Here is a 26,272-nt window from a genome sequence, read left to right on the forward strand (position 1 = left end):
CAATACACACAAAACCACAGAGGTGTTTTATTAAAATATTTTACTAAAATACTTTGCAGTTTAAGAACCTAGCATAAAAATATGATACATCCATTCATAATGTGTCTCATTACAGGGATACAAAAATACACAATATTGAGTATTATTAAATAAGTTTTTAAAATACTTCAGAGACAGAACAAAAACAGTGTACGATATATATAGTGCAGGGTGTGTGTGTAACAAGATGGAAAGATGGAGATGCAACCACAACAAAGAAACATTTTTTAATAACCTAACAAGATGTAATATATCAAGTATATATATATATATACTTAATATGTATATATATATATATATATATATATGTATATATATATATATATTTACTTGATATATATCTCCAAATCTTTGATTTTAGATTCTCATTTTAATGGATCCTCCTGCAACCATACCATGTAAATTCAAAGATAATTGAGATTACAAAGTTTTTATGCAATATCAGTGAAAACAGAAAACTGACCAAAAGCCATCAGTTCTTACAGCAGTGTTTCAATATTTGTTTCAACTGGACATAAGCAAGGTTAACTACTCAAACCAATGATGGCAGTTGTATATCCTATGGCATTGTTAAACAGTGATGTTAAATGTCCTTTTGGGCTGTATTAGGATCCACAGTGGCCCAAGATCAACCCCAGCTGTTAGAGCGAGTTGGCTGTGATATAGACATAGATCCTAGCGTGGAAAGTTGTAAACCTTCCCTGTCTCCAAAGCTTCATTTCCACATTAATGAGGAAATCCCTTGGGCCCTCAACCTGCCGGTGTAAGTACACAGCACCTGTGTAAGTGTTCAGCTTCCTTGTGCTGAAGTAGTTTTCCTCATTTCCCTGTGTGATGCTGACAATGACGTTGTCTCCAGAGTAGGCAGGGGAGGGCCCGATGCGGAAGATCTGAGCAGGGATAACGATGTTGGACTGGAAGCTGAGGTAGTAGTACGTGATTCTCAGAGGAGAGTTCTGACACTCCAGATAGTTGGGACAACTGATCCGCTCACAGTGCCTAAACACAGAAACAAGAACATTCAGAGAGGTCAAACATGTTACAGATAAAGAGAAGCATAACTAAATGCTATAAATACAGTTGTATTGCATTATAACTGAAATATTTAAGAAGCAGCTGTGTTTGAAAATGGCGATAAGTAAACACAGGTTATATTGGCCAACTTTAAATGGCTGCTTCTTACTCATTTTTAAACCAAAACTAAATCTTTCAGAGAATTATCAGCTTTCATACACATCCCAAAGAAAGAGTTTAATCTTTTGAATGAGGCGTCATCATCATCATGGGTATGGGTTTCAAAGTGAAGTCATAACTTACGTGTTGGACACTTTGCGGTAGTTTGGTGGACAGCTGAAAGAAAGGCAGCGGTACCCTCCTTGGATGTTATAACAGGTCTCAGCTAGAGAGCAGTTATGGGCCCCTGTGGCACACTCATCGATATCTAAAACACACAGTTAATGGTTTACTGTCTGGAGAGGAGGGAAAGCATGTTAATCATAGGACAATTAACCTTGGAGGAAAAGCTTCATTGCTGAAAGAAGAAATCTTATCCTTGTGGGAAAAAAGTGGAAGAATTCTATTAAAATTAGTGAGGCAACAAATTTTGGCCAATAAAGTTTTTTAGACAGTGTTATTAGTGAGTCAAAACTGAAGCACCAATTATATTTATCTGAACATAACCATTACTGTACTCTTGTTAAGTTAAATGGGTAACGAGTCATTTAAAATCTATTTTAGGCAGAAACTAGTGAGACACACTTGCAACAACACAAGTACAATACAAAGCGCACACGCATTTTTTCATTTCATTTCATTTTTTTTTTTTTTCACCTCTGCAAGAGCGTCCATTTGGAGACATGGTGTAGCCATATGCAGGACAAGCACACTGGTAACTGCCAGGAATGTTCACACACTTATAGGTGCAGAGGTGGCCAGTGCTTCGGGAGCACTCATCAATGTCTGGGTGATAAGGAGGACAAGCACCGGGAAGTAATTTCTGAGAAACTGATTCTAAAATGTGTCACGTATAACATGCTACAAGTGTTATACATGTAAACATGATGTTTGTGATGAGTGTGCTGCACCTTCACAGGTGTGACCATCCTCCCTGAGGTAGTAGCCCTGTCTGCAGTAACACTGGTAGGAACCATAGATGTTGGCACACTCCTGACTGCATGGGCTGGCTAAACACTCATTCACATCTGCAGATTAGAGGTTAGAGCTCATTACTGTCAGAATCCACTCGATCAAAGGATTTCCCTGTGTTTTTATGCTAACATCAATGAGATGATGTTATTAAGCCAACTATGTTTTTACTGGTTCATGCTTGCAGGCATGGCATGATATACAGTACACAGTAGTATACTAATAACTTTAACTGTCATACCTCTTCAGCAATATGCTGTCCAGTGGCTAGCTTTAATATCAGTTCAGTTTAGGAGCCTGTACTATTCATGCATACACACAAACCTGGTACACCACCTAACACATACACACACAGGCATATTTTCTTGTACAAATTCACAAAACATACAACGACTTGCATTGACATGCTCACATGGATGCACAAACACCCGCACAGGTATTAATGCACACACACACACACACCTTCACAGCTCTTGCCATCGCCGGATAAGCGGAAACCAGAGGTACATGAGCATTCATAGGAGCCTGGGGTGTTCTCACAGGTCTGGGCACACAGACGGCCTGGGTAGCGCCAACACTCATTTATATCTGAGAGGAAGAAGCAGTGTCATCATACCTCCGTAAGTGTGTATTGCATTTGTGTGCTTTCACCCATGTGTGGGAGTGCATGTGTGCAACCAAGCATGTGCAGGTTTGTTGCCCTATACAACCCTGTACATGAGCCTTCTTGTGCATGTCTGAGTTCATGTTGATGAGAGTGAAGGGACCAGCTGCCTGCTGATAGTCTAAACATTTGAGCAGAGTCCATTATTATGAGAGTCACAACACAGTGAATCACAAACATAGGGAGCAACAGGCACAGAACAGAGGAGTCCTTCTGCAGCAAGAGGCGTGAAGTGTAGCCCAGTGGCTACTGCAGGAGCCTGAAGTAGGGCCTGGAAAACAGCAGCACCATGGAAAAATAAACTAGAGCAGCAGAGTAGGCAGAAAATGAAGAGGGGTGACTGTACAATGAAAGTGAAAAAGTGATGAAGGGCAAAAGGAAGGGAAGTAGACAACAGAATGAGCTGGAAACTGCAAGACAGAGTAGGGCAAAGACAACTCATAAATAGTTTCAGTGTTTTTCTCTTAAAAATACTTGTACTTGTATGTGCTGTCCAACATACCCACACACATTCTCCTGAATGAGTCATACTGATATCCCGTCTGGCATTCACATCGATAGGAACCGGGCAGATTGTGGCACAGCTGGCCCTCTTTGCATCGATGCAGACTGCTCTGACACTCATCCACATCTATACAGCACACATGAATGGTAAAGGTTAACAAGATGATGAAGTGATCAATAAAATGACTAAAAATGATTCCACTTTATTGTCTTCTACAAACTTTTTTGAATCTCCTATTCATTTCTGAAATAATATTACCCGTTCTTTAAAAATACATAATAGAATTATAATTAATGAAATACTTATGTTTTGTTTTTATAGATGTGCGAGAGCAAAATAAATCCAAACCTCTCCTGTCTTTCCTGCATCTTCTGCTGACAATGACCTCAAATGTGATTTCACATTCTTCATGTGTAACTAACTAAAATCTTACCGATACATCTGGAACCATCAGGACTGGCATGATAGCCACGGTTACAGATTATCTTTCTCTGGCACATGAAGGATCCTGCTGTGTTGATGCAGTTAAAATCCGGGCTACATGGCTGGGCCAAAGCACCACACTCATCAATGTCTGGTGCAGAGAATGAGAGAAGGGGATTAAGCTAAAGGAAGAAGACAGAAAACCAAAGAGGACAAAGGCAGGGCATAAGAGACCAGAGGGCAGTTCCTTAGCCCCACTGTGATTTCAAAGAAAGCACAGATCACACAGTTACATTCCCCTGGATAATGTTGTTGTGTGTGAGTCTGACATTTTCTCAATTTTATAATTTCTCTGAGCATTTCTTCTACACACCTTTTACAGTGGTGCTGGTTGCCTCAACATGCCCCAGTTCCTGCCCCTGGGGGGTAATTCCACAGTTTCATCATTTTGTACTGGAGGACAGAGGACTGGCTTTTATCCACCCCTCTGTAGCCCCTAACAGCAACCCCTCTGATCTCCCGTCTGTGTGGCATTTAACCCCTGTGTCACTGCAGATCTGCTGATTCACCTGCACAGTGTACAACTGTGCATTGGCCCAGACTATTACTTATTATATGTATCTTTTTAGACTGGGTATCCTTTTAGACTGTACATTGATATTTTCACTCCAAATTCAACATTTAGTTTTTTAAGTTGACAGCACTGGATTTTTAAAATTTGTTTATTAAATGTCTCTTATCTACTGTGTGCATATCTGTTATTCTGGGGGCATCCAGCCCTTTGCTTGCTTGTTACTGTATATCTAAGACTGGGAACTAATACAGCACTTTAATGGACATTGATTATTATATGATGTCTCTAAAAGAAAGTGAATTTCACACCTATGCAGTTTCCTTGTGCATCCTGGGTAAATCCCACAGAACAGCGAGGTTTGGGGTTGCACCTAAAAGAGCCCTCTGTATTCACACACTCAAAGTCAAGGCCACAGTTATGGCTCCTCTGCACACACTCATTGATATCTGCAGGAGAAGAAAAATAAATGAGCTAATGACAACAAAGGAAATGATTAACTGCAGATAAAGCACAAATCAAACCTAATTAGTTTTAGTCTAATACTGCACTACATATATTATGAACAGTGCATGCTGCACCATGCAGCCCTGTAATGTGACCACTTCACCACTGGATGGCACTGTGGTTAAATCAGATAGAGATACAATGAGATAAATGAGTAGAAGTACTGCTTTTTACTGCAGGTCATTTGTCATAATATATATATTTGTCAATACAGCCAGTAACGTCAACAAAGAGTAAAAGAATTGGATTACTTATACATACTATGATGTATATATATATATATATATATATATATATATATATCTCATGTATCTTTCTTTCTTTATATATATATCATGTATCTTCTTTCTGATATTGTCATTTTGACCTCTGGACTTCCAGCCCATACTCGGCACAGATGTTCCTGTACACTATGCCAGCCACGCGTGCTTACAACCTATATATATATATATATATATATATGCAGGTTGTAAGATGCTAGCAGGCAGGGCATACATGGAACGCCATAACCAAGTGGCTGGCATAGTGTACAGGAACATCTGTGCCGAGTATGGGCTGGAAGTCCAGAGGTCAAAATGACAATATCAGAAAGAAGATTCATGAGAAGCTTGAGAAATATCATGGACTGAAAGAAGAACTAGAAAAGATGTGGAAGGTGAAGGCAAGTGGTCCCTGTGGTAATCAGCACCCTCGGGCTGTGACCCCCAAACTGGGAGAGTGGCTCCAACAGATCCCAGAAACAACATCAGAGCTCTCAGTTCAGAAGAGTGCAGTGAAAGGAATAGCTAACATACTGCGAAGAACCCTCAAACTCCCAGGCATATGACAGTTCACTTATTTCCACTAGATGAAAACATCTAATGAATCGAACCAGAGGAAGTCACATGCATTAGTCTTCCTGTGCACTGTGTGAGCGAACACCGCAAAATATTCCTCCTTGAGTCCTCTAGCACCTGTCTACAAAGAGATTTATTTTCTGTCAATAAGCCTTCCATATCTGTTGCCATATGAACCAAAGGTGGGGGGAAATCATGCTGCATGTGTGTGTGTGTGTGTGTGTGTGTGTGTGTGTGTGTGTGTGTGTGTGTGTGTGTGTGTGTGTGTGTGTGTGTGTGTGTGCGTGTGTGTGTGTGCATAATCCATGAGTGTCTTCTGTTTTTAAACAGGCTTGCAGGATTTTACCACTATAATTGCTATATAGAGGTCAAAAACAGCTCTGACAGCCCTGTTCATATAGTGCAGGACTCTAATCAGCAGAAAGTGACTTGCTCCTGATACAAGAGCTGAGTGAGCCTGACACTGACGTAGACAGAGGGAAAAGCCAGGAAGCAGGATAAATGTGTGTGAGATTGGGAGTGACCTCCCACCCAGTGACGCCAACTGGCTCATAGAACCGAGAAAGGGCGAGAAAATTCTCTCACACTCTCAAATTCATGAGAATTTAACCCAAGAAGGGTCAGGCCTGGATACTACTTGGACAAGGTGAGTTTTCTCCAGGTACTCTGGTTTCCTCCCACAGTCCAAAAACATGTATGTCAGGTTGATTGGTGACTCTAAATTGCCCATAGGAGTGAGTGTGAGTGAGTGAGGTTGTTTGTCTCTATGTGGCCCTGTGTGACTGGTGACCTGTCCAGGGTGTACCCCTGCCTTTCACCCAAAGAGAGCTGGAATAGGCTCCAGCAGATCCCTGGGACCCTGGTTAGGAATAAGCAGGTATTGATGATGGATGGATGGATGCTCTGTAGAAAATCATACTGCATTTCATTTGTCCTGATTTTGAAATGTATGTATGACATTGGTGCATTCAGTTTATGAATTATGACAGAAGTAGTGGTCCAGTTTTTAAAGATTCTCTAACACACTCAGAAAGACAGTGGATACTGATGTAAGAGCATTTAAATTTTTCTCTGTGTGGTGATGAGACATTAGAATCTCTTAATAAAACATGACTTGGAAATAGGTAGCACTTCAAACACTCCACTTATGCCAACATCCTAAAGTGGCAGCTGTTCGGAGGCTTACCATTAAACATACTTTCTTGTTAAATGCTCATTTTGCCTGATTGAACATTGTTTACATTCACAAGGAGCTGCAGATTAGCTGTGTCTCCTTGGCTGAGCCCACAGAAACCCATCGACAGTGGGAAACAGCCCTTCCAGCACATTTAAAACTCATCTTAAGGGTCCCTCTTGCTGAACACCGCTGCTGCTTTATGAATGAGACCTCTGCACTGGCCCAATTTATGGTGCATGGAAATAATGAGACATACTGGGAGGTTTACTGTTGCATCTCATAGTTGGGCACAAGGCCAGGCCTCTTTATAGTGAGTTAACAGCAAGCAAATGCTATAGAAATACTTCTCTGGAGTCATAACTCCTATTATTCCCTCTTGTTTGTGTGCTCATATGTGAAATTATATAATCACTGGATGAGAAGAGTTTTTTAAAACTCTCATTTTCAATACTTATTTTCAGTGGTGGGAAAAGTGATTGTTTTCCTGAACAATGTGCCTTCCGTACATTGTGAGTATGCAGTAATACAAATTGCATCCTGATGGTATTTGTAACATTTGCTGTGGGTGAAAATGAATGTTTTAATGCTGCCTATAACGTGGCAGTGATGAGATGTGGTGTACCTTCACAAACGTCGCTGTTGATCTGGTACCCGGGGGGGCAGGTGATCACTCTCTGACAGCTATAACTCCCTGCAGTATTCACACAGCGCTCACTCTGCTGGCAGGCATGAACGGACAAACACTCGTTTATGTCTGGACGTTGACAAAAAGAATAAAAGCCAAATGTGTCAATGAGAAGAACAAGAATACATAATGAAAAGTACATAGAATAAGATGCTGGCTGAATAGATTTAGAAAAGCTGACAAGGAGATGTACAAAAATACAGTCCAGTGATCAGTGGTCTGTGTGGAACGGTCACTACAGTATTTAGAGGCAGATTAAAGAGGCAGGTCAGACCTTCCTGTGAGAGAGAGATTCGGGACAATGCCACTGGGTATAGCATCCACCCAGTAAGTAATTTGCCAACAGTCACTCTCTGTGTCACTGCCAGTTTGCTAACATCACGCAGGAATCAGACCAGTGGTTACAGCTTAACTTAGAAATATAACCCCAGGAGGATGGCTCTGACACATAAAGCAGTAGGTGATCAGCATAAAACACACCATCCATTCCATGCTCATTCAGAGCAGCATGAAAATAAAGGATGCGTATGATATATAGTCAGTGAGATATAGAATATGCATGATAATGATAATGCATGGAAGGTGCATGTATAATCTCTCTGATATACTCTATGAATGATGATGAAAAGAACATCTCCTGATTCTGTTCTGTTTTTGCATCACACAGTGTTCCTGAGAGTGAAGGAGGTCATGGCACTATCTCCTCAGAAAATCTAGAAGCACCAATGAGACAAAGAGACAAATCAGTGGCAGATGGTCTTGCCAAGAAATTCTTTTCAACTGGAACCAAACTCCTCTGGCTACAGAAGAAAACTGAAATAAGGGCTGAGACTGAGAGCCATTTTTCACTTCTAAAATTTCCACATGCTACCCTGGTGTGATGTAAGAAAGTGTTTTATAACTCTGTTTTGTTTCTTTACCTTCACAAGAGTGTCCATCAGTCCTGAGGGAGAATCCTGAGAAACAGGAGCACTGTGACCTACCGCCCACAGGGATGCACTGTTGCTCGCAGGGGCTGTTTCCTGAAAATAATACAGTGTGGTGAGGTCAAATGAAATACCCTGTTCTACTAATCCACACAGCAGTAGAAAACCAAGAGGAGCTTTATGGCTCTGCGTGGGACACACTATTTACTGTTTTCCTATTTGCTCATTTCCTTTGTACAGGTTGATCCTTGACTTGGTCATATTATATTTCCTACTTTTGGCCCTTGGTGTTGTGGACCTCCACCCATGTGCCATGGAAACCAAGCCAAAGAGAAACAAAACGTTACCATGCACAAATTATGATGTGGAGAACCCTTGAGAATGAATGAGTGATGCTGAAAATAAACTAACCTTTGATACAATCTCAATGCTTGTATTTGACATTTGCAGCACAATAACATTTCAATAAAAAGGTGAGTTTAAAATAATAAGTCAGTCCAGAGCAGCCTTTGTTGGCTTCTCCTCTGAACATATTCAGCTCCATCATCATGCATGCTCCAGTCTGATTAGGATGTAAGAATGAATGAAAGTGCTCATTGCGAGCTGTCAGGCCTGCAGCTCTCTCCTCTGATTAAGCTGAATGTTTCCAACCTTCACAGGGATTGAGTGGGCTGGAGGGGTGGGAGCTAGGAAGAGGTGAGGTGGGCTCCGTCGCTCCTCTGTCATCCTCCTTCAGTCTGTTCTCCTCGTCCACCTTGTCTGCAGAAACATGAATAATCTCAGGCATGATGAACTACAGTGTAATCAATTCCACTACTGTGGTCTTAGAGCCTTAAACCTTGTGCAATTTGTCTGTCTTCATCCAACGATATAAGGCTCATAGCTGCAGATTAAAGTTGTAATAGCAGTACAGGTGAGACAGGAAAAAACACAGCCTGCAGACAAAACCTTTGGTTTTATTAGTGAGCCCCGTCACATCACTGTAATTTGTTGAGAGGTCTGGCATTAGTATCCTGTTGAGACAGGCTTGTGTTGTTGAAAGCCACTGTTGATTAAAGTCTTGTACACCACAGAAAAGTCATATAGCATCGCCTGAAAACACATCTGAGCAGTCCTTGTTTTTAGCTTGTGCAAAGAATGATTTTGCGACAGTGAAAAGGTTTTTCTTGTAGCTCAAAGGCTTTTTGACAACAGCAGAGTAGTTAGCGGAGCACTGCTGTCAGTCCAGGAAAGGGATGTTAGTGTGTGATTAGAATAACCATTATTAGGCAGCATCAGGCCCAGCAGACAGGAAAGACCTCAAAGAGACCAGGAAAATGATATACTGTTAATTCAGAAACAAATTACAACCAATGGGGTCTTCCTGACAGGAATTCACACTGTTAATCATATTTCAAAGTGCAAACGGCACACAGAGCGGCTTTCCTGTGTACTACTACATCAGGAAATATCTGCTAGCACCATGTGACAAAATACAATAAGACTAGTGAGCTTCTCTTTACCTTGTACACAAGTGAAAGCATCCTCTTGTAACACGTATCCAGGGAAGCACTCGCACCGGAAGGAGCCCGGTGTGTTGACACATTTGTGGTGGCAGATGTTCCCCTCATATATCAGGCACTCATCCATGTCCTCCACCTCAGCAGGGCCCTCCACTGTGTTCTCCCGCTCTTCACCAATGGAGAAGGCCTCTTTAGGGTACAGGCTGTCAAATACTAAAGCACATAGACAGAGTGACTGGTGCTCTCAAAGGCTCTAAAACTATACAGTCATTTAATTATCTGAACAAAAAGATTTAAAAAAGTTGTATTGTCTTAAGGGGAAACACTTTCTATATTTTATATTATATTTGAAAGCATAACAAGCACATGCAACCTTTTAAAAACTAGTGTAAAAAAATAGATTGTCTGAAAGTCAGTGCTTTCCCCTGGCAGTGCACTGATGTGTATTACATTTCCCCACTCAATAATGTCCTGTCCCTTCACGTGAAACCCACACAAGATTGTATATTTGTGTGTGAACAATTGTTGACAGTACCTTTTATTGGCGGAGTAGTGGAGTTGAGAGCAGGCCTCTCCCTGACAGTGTGCTCCCCCTCACAGCAGGTTATAAAGACGTACCTGCAGTGGAAGCCCAGTTGCTGGTGAGCTTTGCAGGGATGCCCCTCACTGCGGAACTGCAGCCCCAGTGAACAGCAGCCACAGCACTCCTGCAGGCCACACAGTCATTCACATGTACACATGTAGATATAGATCACATATGTCTATAATACTCAATACAATACAATACAAGGTGTTGAATATGGTAAACATTACATGCTAAGTATTTGCATGTTACCATTGTAGAGGATGTTAGCATTCTGAAAGCATTGCTGTGTCTAAATAGCCTCAGAGATTCATAAGGGTGACTGGACATTCTTTATCTTTTTGGACTATCCTCTGATAGTTACAAGTCTTAATTTAAGGTAACTGTGCCCTTGGTCACAGCCTCTCAGGAAGCTCACCACTGTAAGAGCATGGGGCACAGCTAATCGTAAACCTGAAGTAATGGCTGCTCTGATGTAGTGTGACACGTTGTTACTAAATTTACAGGGGCCACACAGAAAGGTGGTGAAATCCAATATTTAACAGCTGAACTGCAGCATAGAGTCGATAATGGCCCCATGCTGCTCAAGGGCCCCTGTGTAGGTCAGAAAGTATCGTTCAACTAACAGGTCAGAAGGCAAATGAATGGCTTTCAGAATGAAGACGCACACAGTAGAGCTACACAGTCACAATTACCTGACTCTCCCTCTAACCTGACTGCCATTAAAACTTGTGTCTACCACAGCTACTGTTTTATCACATCAATTATCAGTCCATGTTTTTCCACTATTCTTGAGAGGCCAAGCAACTGACCTTTGAATAGCTAAGGTCTGCTTTAAAGAATGAATGTTGAATGTTTAGGACTGTGGGAATTTTTTAGTTTCTTTAAATTAAATAGGGTAATTAAATAACAGGGAATTGGCACAAGAACAAAATAGTGTTGACTATTACCATCTACACGTTTTCAGTTTTACTGTGACTGATGTCATTTCAGACTGGTTCAATTTGAAATGTACAATGTCATTCATTTTGACAGGGAACCCAGTGAACTATTTGGTCACAAATACTTGCCATGTATGAATAAATCCCACACTTATCACCCGCATCCTCTTCACATGTAGTTCCGGCTCTGGCTGCGTTGATTCCAGCCAAACATCGGCTTTCTCTCAGGAAACTGAGGCAGCACTGTTGTTGGGCGGTCCTAGCCGAGAAAAGCACACACAATAACAAAGAAACAAAAGTGTCTAGACTGTAACTATGGTCCTACAGCAACGACAAGTACCCTGATTATGAGTGTTGCTATAGCTGACTTAACCGTCTATTCAGATTTCAATCAATTTAATTAGAATGAGAAACTTTACTTTACAAAGTCTTAATAATTTGCCAAAGAGATGTGAACTTGAATGTGACTGACTGTAAATGAAAAAGCTAAAAATCACAAACATTTGTTTGTTGTTGCCTTTCATAGATTTTAATGTCATTTGTTGATAGGTCTAATGTAGTAGACAAGCAGTCAGCTACCTTTCTGCAGAAGATTATTTAAGATTTACAATGTGTTAAGAGATAAATGATGTGACTGGTGTTTAATTATGGTGTTACCAGCAGATGGAGTGCCTATCTTTTGCGGGCACCTCCATGTTTTTGCAGTGACCATTAGTTGAAGCCCATTTCTCCCCTGCCTCACAGCAGGTCTCGACCAGCTCCTTGGCAGACACTATAATGAAACACAAACACCATGTTCCAGCTTTATCCCATTCAGTGCAACAGGGGTTCAGAGAAATCACATGAAAAAGGATTAAAATGTTATTGCAGTTGGAATAGGATGGCTAAAATTCACAATAATAGAATCCTGTCAGTGAGGTGATGTATAATCTGGTTTACAGAAAATTTGAAGTGCAACTGAATTTCATTTTTTGTGCAAAATGTGTCTCATAGGCTTAGTTTGTTTTTGGTGAATGCATGCCGAGAATAGTTAGCACAGTCTGTGTTTTTCTTTTCAGAGTTCTTCAATCTGTTCTCACTTTCACTGGCGCGGGGAAGTATGAAACCCAAGACTCAATAAAATTACCTTCAGAGTAAAACTGTCCTTTTTTGTTACATCCTGCTAATCAGAGCTGAGGTAGAGTGAAAGAATAACACATTAGAACTTCATTTCAAACTGGGTCAGAGTGCAGACAGAACAAAAACACATCATTTAGTTTATAGGGGAAATACATATGTGTTCCTTCAACAACCAAGCAGTGCATTCCAGCTTTGATTTGTGGCTTCTGCACTACTGTAAAAGACACAGTTTGGCATTCATGTTTTTCCAGTCAGTCACACTGCATATAATATAGAAAAAATCTTAATCTACATAACACATTATATATGCTACTTTTCCTATTGACTCTTTCTGTTTTAACTTGAATAAAGGGTTAATGCTACTAACGTTCATGCTACTTCAACTTCAATTAACAAATACAATCACAAAATTAGTTTTATATTCAGCTTGACTCTATTTATGGGATATATACATATACATAGATGTATGCTCATAATGACAGGCTTATCATGCTAATGTTTAAGAGGTCAAGTTTACCGCTCTAGGAGGCTAATATTTGTGCACAGAGTTCAGCTGAAGTTGATGGGAATGTCTTTGTTTTGCAATTCAGTCCCAAAGTATTGGGCAAATCGAAATTTTGATGTGATGATGGCACTACAGGATAAGTCACAAGCTCAGCAAAGTTCTTACAGCTCTTCTTGTGGGGACCCTGAATGCACAGACTATATTCATTCAGTAGCTGCAAAGATACGTCACAAAAACACACAAATGTCAAGCTTATGACGGCCCCAATAGAAAAGGTCCAAGATCACCAAAGTCAGCAGGATATGGGCAACTTTCTAAAAGTTGCGACACACATGAGGACTCAATGTCATTCTAGCAGTTTAACCTTCACACTCACTTTATTTTTCTTGACATACCTATAAACAATACAACCCAAGAAACTACTCCAAAGCGAGCGAGTATTGCCGCATACATAATTTAAAGGTTTAAAAATGAGAAGATTTGAACCTTGATAGGCATGATGACTCTTTGATACATAACTACAGTATCTGTGCCAGCTGTGCAGATAAACAGTCCCTTTGAACCTCAGTAAGACAGACAATATAATTACGCATCCTCTTTCCTTTTCTTCCTATTCATTTTCTCCTGGTGAAATCAGTTCCCTCATCATGAAGATTACACAAATGTGCTCCATGTGTCCAGTAAGCATGTGGTATGTACTGTAAACAGAGTTATAATAAATACAGTTTATGGATATGTTTACAAAGCATGTAGCGCCCGAAGTGACTTTGAAGGGAAACTACATTTCACTAAAATAGTTACCGAGGATGAAAACAGTGATAAACCATTTTAGCCAAGCTATATCTACCCAGGTCTCTTCCTGTCGTTGTGACATACCTTCTAATTAACTCTAGACTATATAGCAACTTCTTTCATTCAGCTGTGCAGTAATTAGCTTAGTTGATTTATTGTGCTTGCAGAAGGGAAATCTAAAATACATACTTGAGAGATGGTGGAGGAGCATCTCTCTGTTCCAGACCTGTCATTATATCTGTCCATTAGCCTAGCATTAAGACCAGATGCTTTGCTCTTGTCCAAATCCAAAACTAGTGACATCACACCCTCTGAAAACATTGAGCCTGAATAACAACCAAAAAAGGGCAACTCTCAACATGTCTGGGGGTGTCATAAAACAGTGCACTGCCACTAATCAAAGCTCATATGTCTTTTCTTTTGTGAACTTGGCAGTGATTTACAATACAGGTGGGCTGGAGAGAAAAGAACCAACAATGTGAAGAACAACACATGCCAAGGGCCCTCAACATACATGCTCATGTGGTTGGACATGACAGATGATTTATGCTGAAAGCTTAAAAGAATGTCTGTGTGTTAATCTTGGGAGGGAGGGACTAAAAAGTTCCTCTCACCTTCAACATAACTACTTTCAGAGATATGTGTTGTGTCTCCTCTGTAGCTCATAATCACTCTCCAGGAACAGCTGGCCATGACATAAGAGGGAGGGCTCTCCTGCTATTACCATGACTTCATTTGCAGAACAGCCAATACAGGTTTTAATTATTGACAACTTCAGGCTTAATCCCCCTGAGATTATGAGCCAACAAATGTGTGATCCATCTTTTTGAAGTTGTAACGGAGGTTGTAACAAGTTAATGTGAGCCTGGAGACTCAGATATTAGGTTGATCTAAAAGCTGGTGGCACACTGTTTTATACAAAAACTCTTGGTAAGCAGTATTTCAAATTCTTAAAATAATCTGTCCTTAGAGATAAGGCCCTGACAGTCTAAATATCTGACAGAATAACAATTAAAACTTCTGCCTTGTGTTTCTTTCCCTGTGCATTTTGATGATGTGTTAGATTTATCTGTGATGATATGATGACTGCTTTATACATTTTCATGTAAGATATTGAAGTAATCTGGAGATTAAACTGTAAAAGCTAAAGGTACTATAAATGCTGTATCATTTTAACAGTGCTCCTGTTATTTAAAAGAGCTCTGTTCAAACAACTATTGGACACAGAGGTCTGATAACAGATCTAATGGAATGCGAGTGTCTCTACAGACTGTGAAGCTTGTTGAAAATGTTAGAAGCTGTCTGTCTTGTCTGCACCTTTTTGTCACTGCCCCCTGCTGCCGCCACCTGCTCTCCTCCTCAAGGCACAGCTTATTTCAAATGAGCCCACTGTCAGAACCTGTCGATAATGGTGCATTGAAATACTGCAATTTAAAACTTGTGTTTTCTGAAGATGTCACATGAGTTCTTGGCACAGTCAAGAACCCACACACCCATAATGTAACATCAGTGTTAGAGACTTACATATTAAATTGGTTAAAGTATATTCTGCTGCATTCCTCTTTCCAATTATTCTCCACAGCCCTGAATTAGCAACTTCTGTCCAATTTCCTTGTCCATCCATTTTATTAGAAATCAGGTCAGTAAGCATAAATGTGAATATAACAAAAAGGTTCATATTTGGAGGAGAAAACATAATTGATTGTAGGTTTGATGACATCTGTATACAGCTGCACTTTGCCTGTGTGTTACTGACAGAAATACAGATATGGGCAAGAAGCAGATCTCTCAGTGTGTTACGATTTATCACCAGCCTCTCTCTACTTAACTTGTGAGTCTATTTTATGTGTGGTTTCCTACATTTAGTGTAGATGTTTTTATTTTTTATTTTGATTTTAGCCAGCTATGTTCTTCTCACCCTCCTTTTCATCGCAAAGGAAAATTAACACTACATTCACCTCACTTCTTATATATATTTATGTGTTACATTAGTCTATCTGCAATCTGTCTAACATTCTTCTAGCTTAGTTCAAATTTTTTGACTGTAGGAAGCATGTCTGAAGGTGTGCTTCTGATGAAGTGATTACTGAGAACACTGGGAAACCAGCAGCCTCTTGGGAGACCAATAATCACTCCGGCTCATGAGAGAGCAGTGAGTAGCGTCTGGCAATCAAGCCACAACAGTGGTCTCATTCATCACATGGGTATTATGCTGCTCACAGGTAGGACCCTAAGGAAATCCTACACCAGCCAAGCATCAGAACGCCTAAACAATCACATCCCCTCTTCTGAGAACACACTGCGTCTGGTTGGAAAGAGAGAGGGCAAATTCAGTAATTTAGTGAAAAATGGTTGTGTGCTTGTTATTCATGATTTCTCTTTTCCTCTCCAAATTATTTTGTCATCCTCGACTAACTGCATTGACAAGAGGCATTAGTCAAGTCTGCTATGAGCTGGGTCTTTGCCCTTAAAATGCCACTGCTTTGGGAATATTTCCTTAGTCCAACAACTTTCAACAGTGAACTTTCAAAAAAGTCGTTTCAACCTAAAAACTAAGCAGCCAGACCAGTTAGTTCAACCTTCTTATCCCTGAAGAAGACCCTCCTTCTCAAAGTCTTTACCATGAAATTATAATTTGAAATGAAATATCTGAACATCATCCTAATGCCTTTATAGATGTTGTGGAAATGCTCTATTGGTGTCTGTCAAAGCAAACTTTTTTTTTTCCTAGAATAAATAAAAGAGTTTCTGTATTGGCTCGCAAGCATCCACACATAGTTCCACATTTCACCCAGACTTGACCTGAGCCTGTAACTTTTCTTCACCAGGTTTGTCATGGCAAACAGTAACAAACAGTCCATTAATAACCTTTTCTCTAACTTTATGCTGGTAAATGAACTTCACAGATACCTTTAGAGTTTAGTCCCACAGAAACACCTCAAATACGCGTTCAGGATACACTATACCTATGGAGGCCAGGTGCTGAAAGGACAGAAAGTCCTGACAGGTCTCCACAAAAAGCATGGTGTAGGTTAACACAGCCCTAAATTGTTGTTAGCTGTCAGCTTCTTACAACACCTCTTGTAAGAATGAGTTCTCAAAAGCTAAAGTTTTTTCTTTAGTAGTCCTGTAACTGAAAATGGTTATGTGGATGAAATGACAAGGCTAATACATTTCACTCATTCATAATTCAGATCACTTGCATTGCAGGGAAGTCTTCTAATAAAGTGAGACTACAGTGTGCCACAGGGCTATAAAATACAGGGAAATTATGATGTAATCAGGTTTTCCTTGGCAGGAAATTCATTAATCATTAGCATTTATAGAACAGTATGATTTTTTTCATACTTTCTCGTGTATGCACATTTATTCATGAGGGATATGTACATATATGAATGCATATCTATATATCTTTACATAGATTTAGTGTAAATGGAATAAAACATGGTTTATTTTCTCAGATTTTACAATGTAGTGCAACTCATCTTCTAGACATCCCACTCATTTATCATCCGCTTTCTGTCCCAGTGCCTGCAACAGATGGGCCTACATGCCATGAAGGACGCTGATCTATTTGAAACCATGCTCACGATCATATGAAGAATACAGACAGGAAGCATAACTCCAGTAGTCTCAAAGCACACAGAGAAACTGCAGTTTCAGTTGATCTAACAGGATTTATCAGACATATTCAAGGCATAGTAATGTAAATATGGCACCAGGCTCAGTATTAACTTCCATTTACAAACCTTTGGGAAATAAATATAGTGTGTGCTCTAAACTTGAATGCATGAAAATGAATATTTGTAAGTATAGTTTTCTCCTCTGAGCAAGGTAGATAAATGCTATCAAGGGAAAACAGACTTTCCATAGACAATTGTTTTTCCTGGACCACTGCCAGCTTGAATGGAGTGATTATGAATTCCTTTTCAAAAGACAGGATGTGAGACAAGAAAAAGCAAGATGTCTTCTGAAAAAGTAGGTGTCTGACTGTCTTTACTAGTCTAAAAATAGATGTATTTGGGGGTATGCACTAAATGAATCAAAACATTCAGTGTTTCTGATTTCATTTGTTTCCAATGGCTAACATTCTTTAGTATAATATTGCAAACTGACCTTCTGTGTTGCTCTCCAAATCCTGAGGCTGGTAGTTGTAGACGGCTTGAGCTTGGCTTTCAACCTGTTCACCATCCTCTCTCATCCTGACTGGAGTTCTGCTGGTGGCACTGAACTGGACTGTGGGGTACAAGCCCTGCTCCTCTTTACTGATCGGAGGCCTGTGCTCCACTGAATCTTTCTCCTGTCCGTTTTGGCCAGCAGAATGGAAACTGCCTTGATTTTCGTTGTGACTGCCTTGATTATGTTTGTGGTGACTAAAGTGCCTTCTCCCCTTGTTGGCATGAGTAGTATATACTGTATCTTTCAAAGTGTCCTGCACCGCTCTGTTTCTGTCACTGTTGTGTCTAATGGCCCTTTCGCCAGTTTCCTCTTGTGGCCTATGGCTCTCTGAGGCAGCCACTCTTTGTGTGGTTGTAGTTGTTTGTAATGTTGAGGTTTCACTCTGAGCCCCTGTAGTGGTTGGATCCATGCTATGTGTGACCTCATCCTCACTGCTCCTCATTGTATTTGGGCTTTTTTTTGTCTCTCTCAGCTCATGTCTGCTGTCATACTGGGAGCTGAAGGAAGTAAAGCTTGACTCTGGCTGAGCTGGTGCTGCTGGAGTGGATTCTAGCAGTTTGGCCGCATGGATTACGGAAGATGTCGGCACTGCCAATGTGTAGTCATAATCCTCTGTGCCAGAACTGGGTGGGTCTTGCTTGTACAGTGGTAGAGTGTTTCCCAGTGTCAGTTTTGAGAATGGTTCTACAGGACTTTGGCTTTCATGATGGCTGCTAATGTCTCTCAGAGGACTGTTCTCGGTGGTTGCTACCCGCATGGGTTTATTAACATTACGAAGGTCACAACCCGGGACAGGTGAACACATTAACCTTCCACCTTCATTAGGACAGTGGCAAACCTGGCACCTGTCTATCTGAAAGGAGTGTCCCGCCTCATACTTCTTGTTTCCATGGGTACAGCCGATCCGCCCACATTGTGGACATCCATCTGCAGGTTGTAAAATTTCAATGCAGTTGGGGGGAATTTCAGGGCACGGAATAAAATGACAGCTTATCTTCCCTCCTCCCTGGGGACATGAGCATTCAGTGCTTCCAAAATCCACAAAGTAAGATTGCCCCTCTGGGACTTTCCCTTTCTGGAAGCCTGCTTGGATGCAGTCGTAGTATTGGTAACCCTCACAGGTGCAGCCCTTTTGTTTACAAGTGGGACAGCATGCACCTTTCTCTAAGACTGTTTCAATGCAACTGTGCAGAACAGGACAGTCCACACCTGTGCAGTCTTTCTGGCTTAGACAGATGTCCAAGGACAGAATCATCCAACATAAAAACAATGTTGCCTCCTGAAATTTCATTTTGCAAAAAAAGTACAAAAAAGTTTAAATATTTTAAGTCAGTTCTTCAAAATGAGCTCTTCAGAGTAGACTGTATTCCACATGAGAACTAATTTTGTCTTGTTCAGCCTGTGAAAGTAAACAGTGGTTAATCATATATTTACAGCATAAAATGTATCAAGCATTCAGCTTGTCTTATTATTACTGCTGGTTATTATCAAAAACATCTAGTAGCATGTCTTTAATTTGACCAATTGCCAAATGCACATTTTTCCATGCCTACTCTTTTGGCACCACAGGAGATGAAAGCTGTGGTTTGTATTTGATTGCACATGGAAAGCTGGCCAAAGGTAAGGCATACTGAAAGAAATATGTATAATAATAATCCAACAAAAATTGTGAATAGTTGAAAAAACACTGCTGAAATAACAAACCCTCCCTTCTATGACAATATTGTACTTTGCCATATCAAACAGTGTGTTGATTGTTTTGTGCAAAGGATTGCTTATCTGGAATATCAATTTGCAGCATATGCATTCTTATAAAATTGTCTGCTTCCACAGAATAAGGCTGGGATGTTGTGCAAATACTGTACAGTCATTTGAGTCTGTTGTTAATAATATCTGGTGGAGCATAAACTGATTCATCAAACTACTGTAATAGTTTGCGTCGAAGTGCATAAAATGAACATGGCTGAATGCATTTGATGAGTTTTCTGAAGGTTCTTTTTGTGCATCAGCAGTGGCAGCATAGTGGCAGCACAAAACCTGAATGTGACAGGTCTGATCCTGTGAGTAGGTGATGTGACTGCAAATCAGAAAACATACTGAAAAACAGGTGTTTTCTGTTTAACGTTTCCTGTTTTTCCCCACTGCTTGTATTTGGGCCAAATCAAAGAAACTTATGTTACTTTTGGTGCTTTAAAGTCTATTCCAAATTTAGAGATTAACTTAATTGTTAAAGTTGTCTTTAAACATTTCCTAAAATGATTGTACCCAGTTTTAGTGGTCATTCCACAGCCTATTTTGTTAAAACATTTTTCCTTAAATGCCCTAAACTCAATGTCTTTGGAACAGAATCCAGCTAAAATAGGAGCAGCTGTTCACAAATTACCTCAAAACACAAAAAGCCCATGCTATCTACAAGTACTTATGACTTATAAATCTATAAATCAGTATCTGATACTGGGAAACCTACTTCAGAGTACTGCGCATATATTTGAAAGTAATGAAAATTAAATCAAATAGTAAAATATAATCAAAAGAATCTAAAAATCTACAGGTCCTCAAAATCACCTCTGCAGCTCTGTGTTCCTTCATGAGTCAGGCATTTCAGAGAACACAAAGCTCGCTGTACCTCGGTGTAGAGAATCAATGGTGTCTTTGTGTGCTGCCAGTACAAAATCATTTTACCAGATCTTGCAGACTTTCTGCTATGGTGCTTCAACCACGTTGGGCCCAGCCAAAGGCACCAAACCCAAACTGTCTAAAAGTGGCCTGAAGTGTAAATTTAGCAGAGGACAAAGACGCTATGATGTAGAGACACGTGATGCTTGTGCTCTTTAACATATGGATAGAGCTGTTTTCTGTGAATGAAACAATAAAATAGTTGTTTGGGTTTTTTGCTCAGTTATCGGATTGGGAAATGTTTGCCTTGCCCAACCCCGCAGCCAAAAACTGACCTTCACCCTTTTGCTCACTGTGACTCACACACACACACACACGCACACACAGACACACACACGCGCGCACACTGCACCGTTTCCCCACATCTAGAAATACAGCACCTCAGTCTGTGAGTGAACACGCAGTTAAATATTCTGTGGGAGGAAAATATTAAAGTACGACTCGCTTTTTAATGAAATAACGTTTGAACGCAAAGTGAACACTCAGCAGTTCAACATTCAGTCACTTCATAATTAAATCACTAAATTCTGCCTAAATGTGAGTTGAACAGGACTCAGCCTTAGAGCTTAGTGTCAGAAGACGCACATTTCAGTTAGAGCCAGAAACATCAGACAACTATCACCTCTCACATAAACACACGGTATCGATGATGACTGTTATTCACAAAGGTATAGGTCTAATTAGATTTTCCAGGTTACACATGCTGTCCCGTGGGATCTGTCCAGTGGAAATCAAACCTCTCCATGTATCAAGTTGTTCATTCACATCGAAGGTTTTTATTTCTAAAAGTCACGTTGCCTACCTTGCGTCTGGGATCTTGCAGTACTGCTGTGCTCCTGAGGGAAACTTGTGCACAAAGTTAATACCCTGACTCTGTTTCGGAGGCTGGGAGCCTCCTCGCTCCTTTTTTTTTTGTGAGGGGGGCGGGACAATCTTGTACAGAATTTCCAACTCTTTCGAAATTATTTTGGTTTGCTTTTTTCCATTACAGTGACTCAAAATACGATCGTATTTTGAGTCACTGTAATGGAGAGATTACTTAACGGAAAATCTGTGGTGTCAACATTATACCTAGAAAAATACTGTGATGATCCCAAAGCTGATTGGGATCCTGGATAAAAGTCTCTGTAAGAACAAAATGAGAAACAAAATACCACAGAAAAAGGTGTCTTAACCAATAGTAAGACTAGCTCGTTCACAACTATTACAGCACGACCTCAGTATATTTAAAGCTGCACAGCTTCCAAATAGATGCCAAATTACTGACAGACTTTCTGTTTACTCCCACAGATGCCACAATGATAAATCAAGCTCATACAAGCATCATTAGGCATCACATGATGTCTGTGATCTTCATCAACAGAGCTCTTTGGATAGGTTATTTATATTACAGCTGTAATTACTGAAATTTGATAAAGTACGCAAAGATACTACACACCATGCATGTGCCTCTTCTAAACAGACCATAGTGAATTTAATTTTTTCAGTGTCGCTTCATTTTAATCTAGTTTGATCTTAGGGTAACTGAGACAAAAGCTGCCTCAGTGGATGAACAGACTGATCAAACAGGCACAAGGGGCACTGGGGCCGGTGGTCACTTTGTTTCAGGGGTCTCCTTTGACTATTCAGTTACAGAGATCAATTAGTGTCCGCTTTATTCTTGTGGCCACCCCCCCCCCATTCCAAACTTTCTTAACCTGGTCTACATGTTTCCTGTATGGGTGGAGCCAGCTCACGTGTAATTTATTGCAATAAGAAATTAACATTACATTTATTTCTTTCCTGTCAGTCAAACCAATTTAAACTGTACCTTAAAAAAGTATGGAAAAAGTACCACCTTTGCTCATCTGTCCTAACAGACAAGCCATTGATTTGTATAATATTCTTGGAGCTTGAGTTTCCTTAGAATGACAGCATTTAATCAAAATACTATCCTTTGTTCACTATAATTAAATTCACAGCTCCACAGTCACATACTATGAAGACTCATGCAGTATCCGTCTACACAGTGATGGACTGGTAATCTGGTACACTGGGAATTTTCCAAGTGGGCTGACACACTTTCAGGACCAATATAATTGAATCATTTTTAATTTTAAATGGTTTTGGCCAAGAACTGGCTCACTGGTTCATTTTCTATACTGAGAGTCAGTCAAGACTGGGTGAGTACACTAGTCCAATTACATTGGAACTAGTCCAATTCCCAGATATCACCCAACCTAATGATATCTAACAAATTGTGTTGGACAAAAAATCCAAGATCCAATTTTTGCCTCAGTCAAGCCTTGATTCCACATCACTGATAACAAGCAAAATTATCTCTACTGTAAATGTACTATATTGTGACCTGCGTAGGTTGGTAGAATTCATACTAACAACCACTGTACTGATTGTTTTGATTCAGTGATACGGTAACCTGAATTGTACCTGGTTGATTTTTTCACCACAGTGAAATGAATACATATACATGCATGACACATATCTACTGAACACAAGTTCAGCTCACTTATACAATCATTATTTACCTTGACAGACGAGCTGAGTGGTCCTAGAGCTGGCTAATCCCCTGGGAAGTTGTGGTCACTCTTCTGTACAGCCCTGCCCCGTGGACCCTAAAAGGCAACTAAGCAAACACCCTTCAGCTGCTAAAATCACCATGAAAGGAATAAATATTTTACACAAGCCTTTCTTCTACACATGTTGTACAAATGACCAAGATTACTTAATGCACATTACCCAAAACCACCTGCAGCAACATGTATTTTGCAATACACTGGCTTATTTTGGCAACTGCCACTCCAGAAGTTGCATAAAAATAGATTATCTTACAATACCAATGAATCCCGAAAATGCTTCTTATCTTGCAGGTTTAGACTATTTGAGGCCATCTGGCTTCAAATAGTGTAGAAATGTCCTCATGTTGCAGGTAGAGACTAAATGGCCTGTCCCCCCACAGTAGTTGACCTCTTCTCACTCTTTTGGGGCAAGAAACCCTCAAAGCAGTAATGGCTCTTAGCCTGCAAGGTAATTTCATTTGACATGCACTGATTCGAGAGAGATAATTGCACCCCGCACTGTTGTAATTTCTCATTCACGCGTGTTTGAATGGTGACTTATGCCACTACTAATTGTCCAAGCCCACCAACTGCAACCCTGCCTTACAATAATCTACCTAATGGGCACTTTCTTTATTTCACACTAAGAATATTAAATTAAAGTTTATGGTTTAATACACTGTGTTTATTATTTGTACTCCAAGCAGAATGAAATCATTCTTGCCTCATTCTTTCGATGATAGCAGAGCCTTAATATTCTGGATTTTCATTAAGACTGATGCCAGTGATCGTGACATCATTGTCTACTTGGGCCCCCTAATGCTGCAGGCGTTAATGTTATCTGTCTGTTGTGTGATGCATTGTCCTGCTCTTCTGCCTTTGTTTAAACAGGTGGATATAGCATCATTGTGCTTGTTGTAACCTTTGTTAGATCACAGAGGTAGTGTGTGAGGTGATCTAAATTGATATATTGTAATCTCAGTCCATTATCTGTTCATTTCATGAGTCATTTCACAAGGACTTGACTGTGGAATCAGCCTTACACATAATCCCATTATAGCATTATATAATATATCATCAGGAATCCCAGCAACAGCTACATACAAATAAAAAGTGGCAGCTGATTTGTTTCATGATAGTTTTCAGTAATAATGAACCTAACTTGTTGTAGATATTCTCTAAAATATCCAGAATATTTCTCCTTCGTACTCATGTGTTTTCTATCACCGCACTGGGTCTGGGAGATAAAGCAGAGAGAGGAAGTCTTTAAAGTAAACCAGCAAAGACAGGGCACAGTGGCACTGTGGGGGCTACACCGTAGGAAATTAAGACCCAGATGTAATGTGCTGAAAGTGATTTCCCACCTGTGTCTTGTAAAGACTTTCCAGGCTGTAGTTAAATGCCATGTCTACTGAAGGGTGCAACAGTACAACAGCTTCAGGTTTAGTATAAAGTGTTTAACGTTTAAATCTGCTTCATTTGTGCATTGAATATTTAACCCATTTAAATATAAAATAATCTAATGTCACATATTAGTGTAAAGTCAGCTATCAAAATAATTTCACTTGTGAATTTAAATGAGAAATAAAGGTCTGTCTACTGTGAAAAAGAATATATTATATACACTGTACTTGGGGAACACTATCACTACCCATGAGTGAATGCAGTGTTGCAAATACAAGTCTTCTCAACTCTGTCCACCTAATGCCTGTGCCATGGAAATGGAGGGAATGTGAAGCATGAAGTAGACTGTGTAAAGGGATTTTATACTTACAGCTCAGCTCTGTAGACTTGCCCTGATTTATTTTATATATGTTCATTTTTAGGAGAAAATGTACATTACTTCTCAAGGGACACACTGATATTTAAGGAGATTTGTTTTTTCTTTTTTATTGTAATAAAAAAAATACCCAATATAAAAGTTATTTTTCAGAGGAAACTGCAGAGTCAAGAGCCTGTGGACATTTGTAGTCTTATCACAGAATTGTAATAATAATTTGAGCTAGTCCCTCTTCCTTGTCCCCTTTTACATTTCCTGGAACACATAAGAGGGCTCCATCCGCCAAAGGCTGATTTCACTGGACAGTATCACCTTTTTAATGCTTAGCTACAGCAGCTTTTACTGTTCCTTGCATCTAGGGGACATTTAAGCTGTGTACTTCTCAAACTATTTGGAGCAGTGACCCTTGCAAAGCATATTACATTCCCAGTAAAAGCTATGCCACCATTTGAGAACATTGCCATTGAGCAGGCATTTAAAAAAGCTCTGTGGCCTTCTGCACCTACTTGTTTGGATGAAGCCAAGCATAGTGGCCAAGAAAAGTTCCCAACATCACACCAGGAAGGATGTGACTGCTGATGCATGCCAGATGGGTCGACACTAAATGGAATTTCAAAGCAGCTGCTGCCATTTGTGACATAGGAAAAATATTTTATGTGGGTGCAGGTTTTTGATTTAGTAGTGAAATGTTTTGATGGTTTCAGGTGTGGCATACAGTTGTACATTACCCAAAATAAAAGTGGGTGGCCATTAAAAACGTTGGAATTTGAAAGGACAACCTTTAAGAAATAATAGTTTTTTTAAAATAGATAATAAAATAGATAGATAATAATAGATTAAAACTGCCCAAAACACACACACAAACTCTGACAGTTTAAAGAAATAAACAATTTGGGAACCTTGCCTTTTCTTAGTTCAGAAAGTGACAGATTTAGAATGAGGAAATTACATAACAAATTAACCAAGACCCCAAAACAGCTCTACATTATGAGCACTTTTGCCTTTTAATCAGTTCAGTCTGGTACTGCACTTTGTGCTGTCTAGCCTCAATTTGAGGTGCCACAGTCACAAAGAATGCCATTCAGGTATTGTTTTCCATATTATGAGACATTACTTCATTTAGCTCTAACATCAGTTGCATGTACTCATAAAGCACAAAGAT

The 26,272-nt window shown here is 40.0% G+C and overlaps 1 protein-coding gene across 2 annotated transcripts; it reads right to left on the minus strand.

Moving 5' to 3' along the window:
- Positions 1-648: 648 nt before the first annotated feature.
- LOC113145339 (fibulin-2-like) lies at positions 649-23,470 on the minus strand. 2 transcript variants are annotated; one of them, XM_026331949.1, is made up of 17 exons: positions 23,301-23,470; positions 18,037-19,498; positions 12,162-12,276; positions 11,634-11,763; positions 10,516-10,687; positions 9,981-10,193; positions 9,130-9,237; positions 8,473-8,574; positions 7,490-7,621; positions 4,659-4,796; positions 3,787-3,927; positions 3,351-3,479; positions 2,647-2,772; positions 2,124-2,240; positions 1,870-1,998; positions 1,357-1,480; positions 649-1,038 (listed from the first exon to the last, which is right to left on the minus strand). In XM_026331949.1, exons 2-17 carry the CDS (start codon positions 19,388-19,390, stop codon positions 681-683), a joined length of 3,588 nt encoding a protein of 1,195 aa, XP_026187734.1. In that variant the 5' UTR covers positions 19,391-19,498; positions 23,301-23,470; the 3' UTR covers positions 649-680. The 2 variants fall into 2 exon arrangements, with proteins under 2 accessions (XP_026187734.1, XP_026187733.1); XM_026331948.1 differs by having other exon boundaries at positions 21,578-23,470.
- Positions 23,471-26,272: the final 2,802 nt, after the last annotated feature.

This window comes from Mastacembelus armatus, chromosome 7 (assembly GCF_900324485.2).
Source record: "Mastacembelus armatus chromosome 7, fMasArm1.2, whole genome shotgun sequence".
Taxonomy (NCBI): Eukaryota; Metazoa; Chordata; class Actinopteri; order Synbranchiformes; family Mastacembelidae; genus Mastacembelus; species Mastacembelus armatus.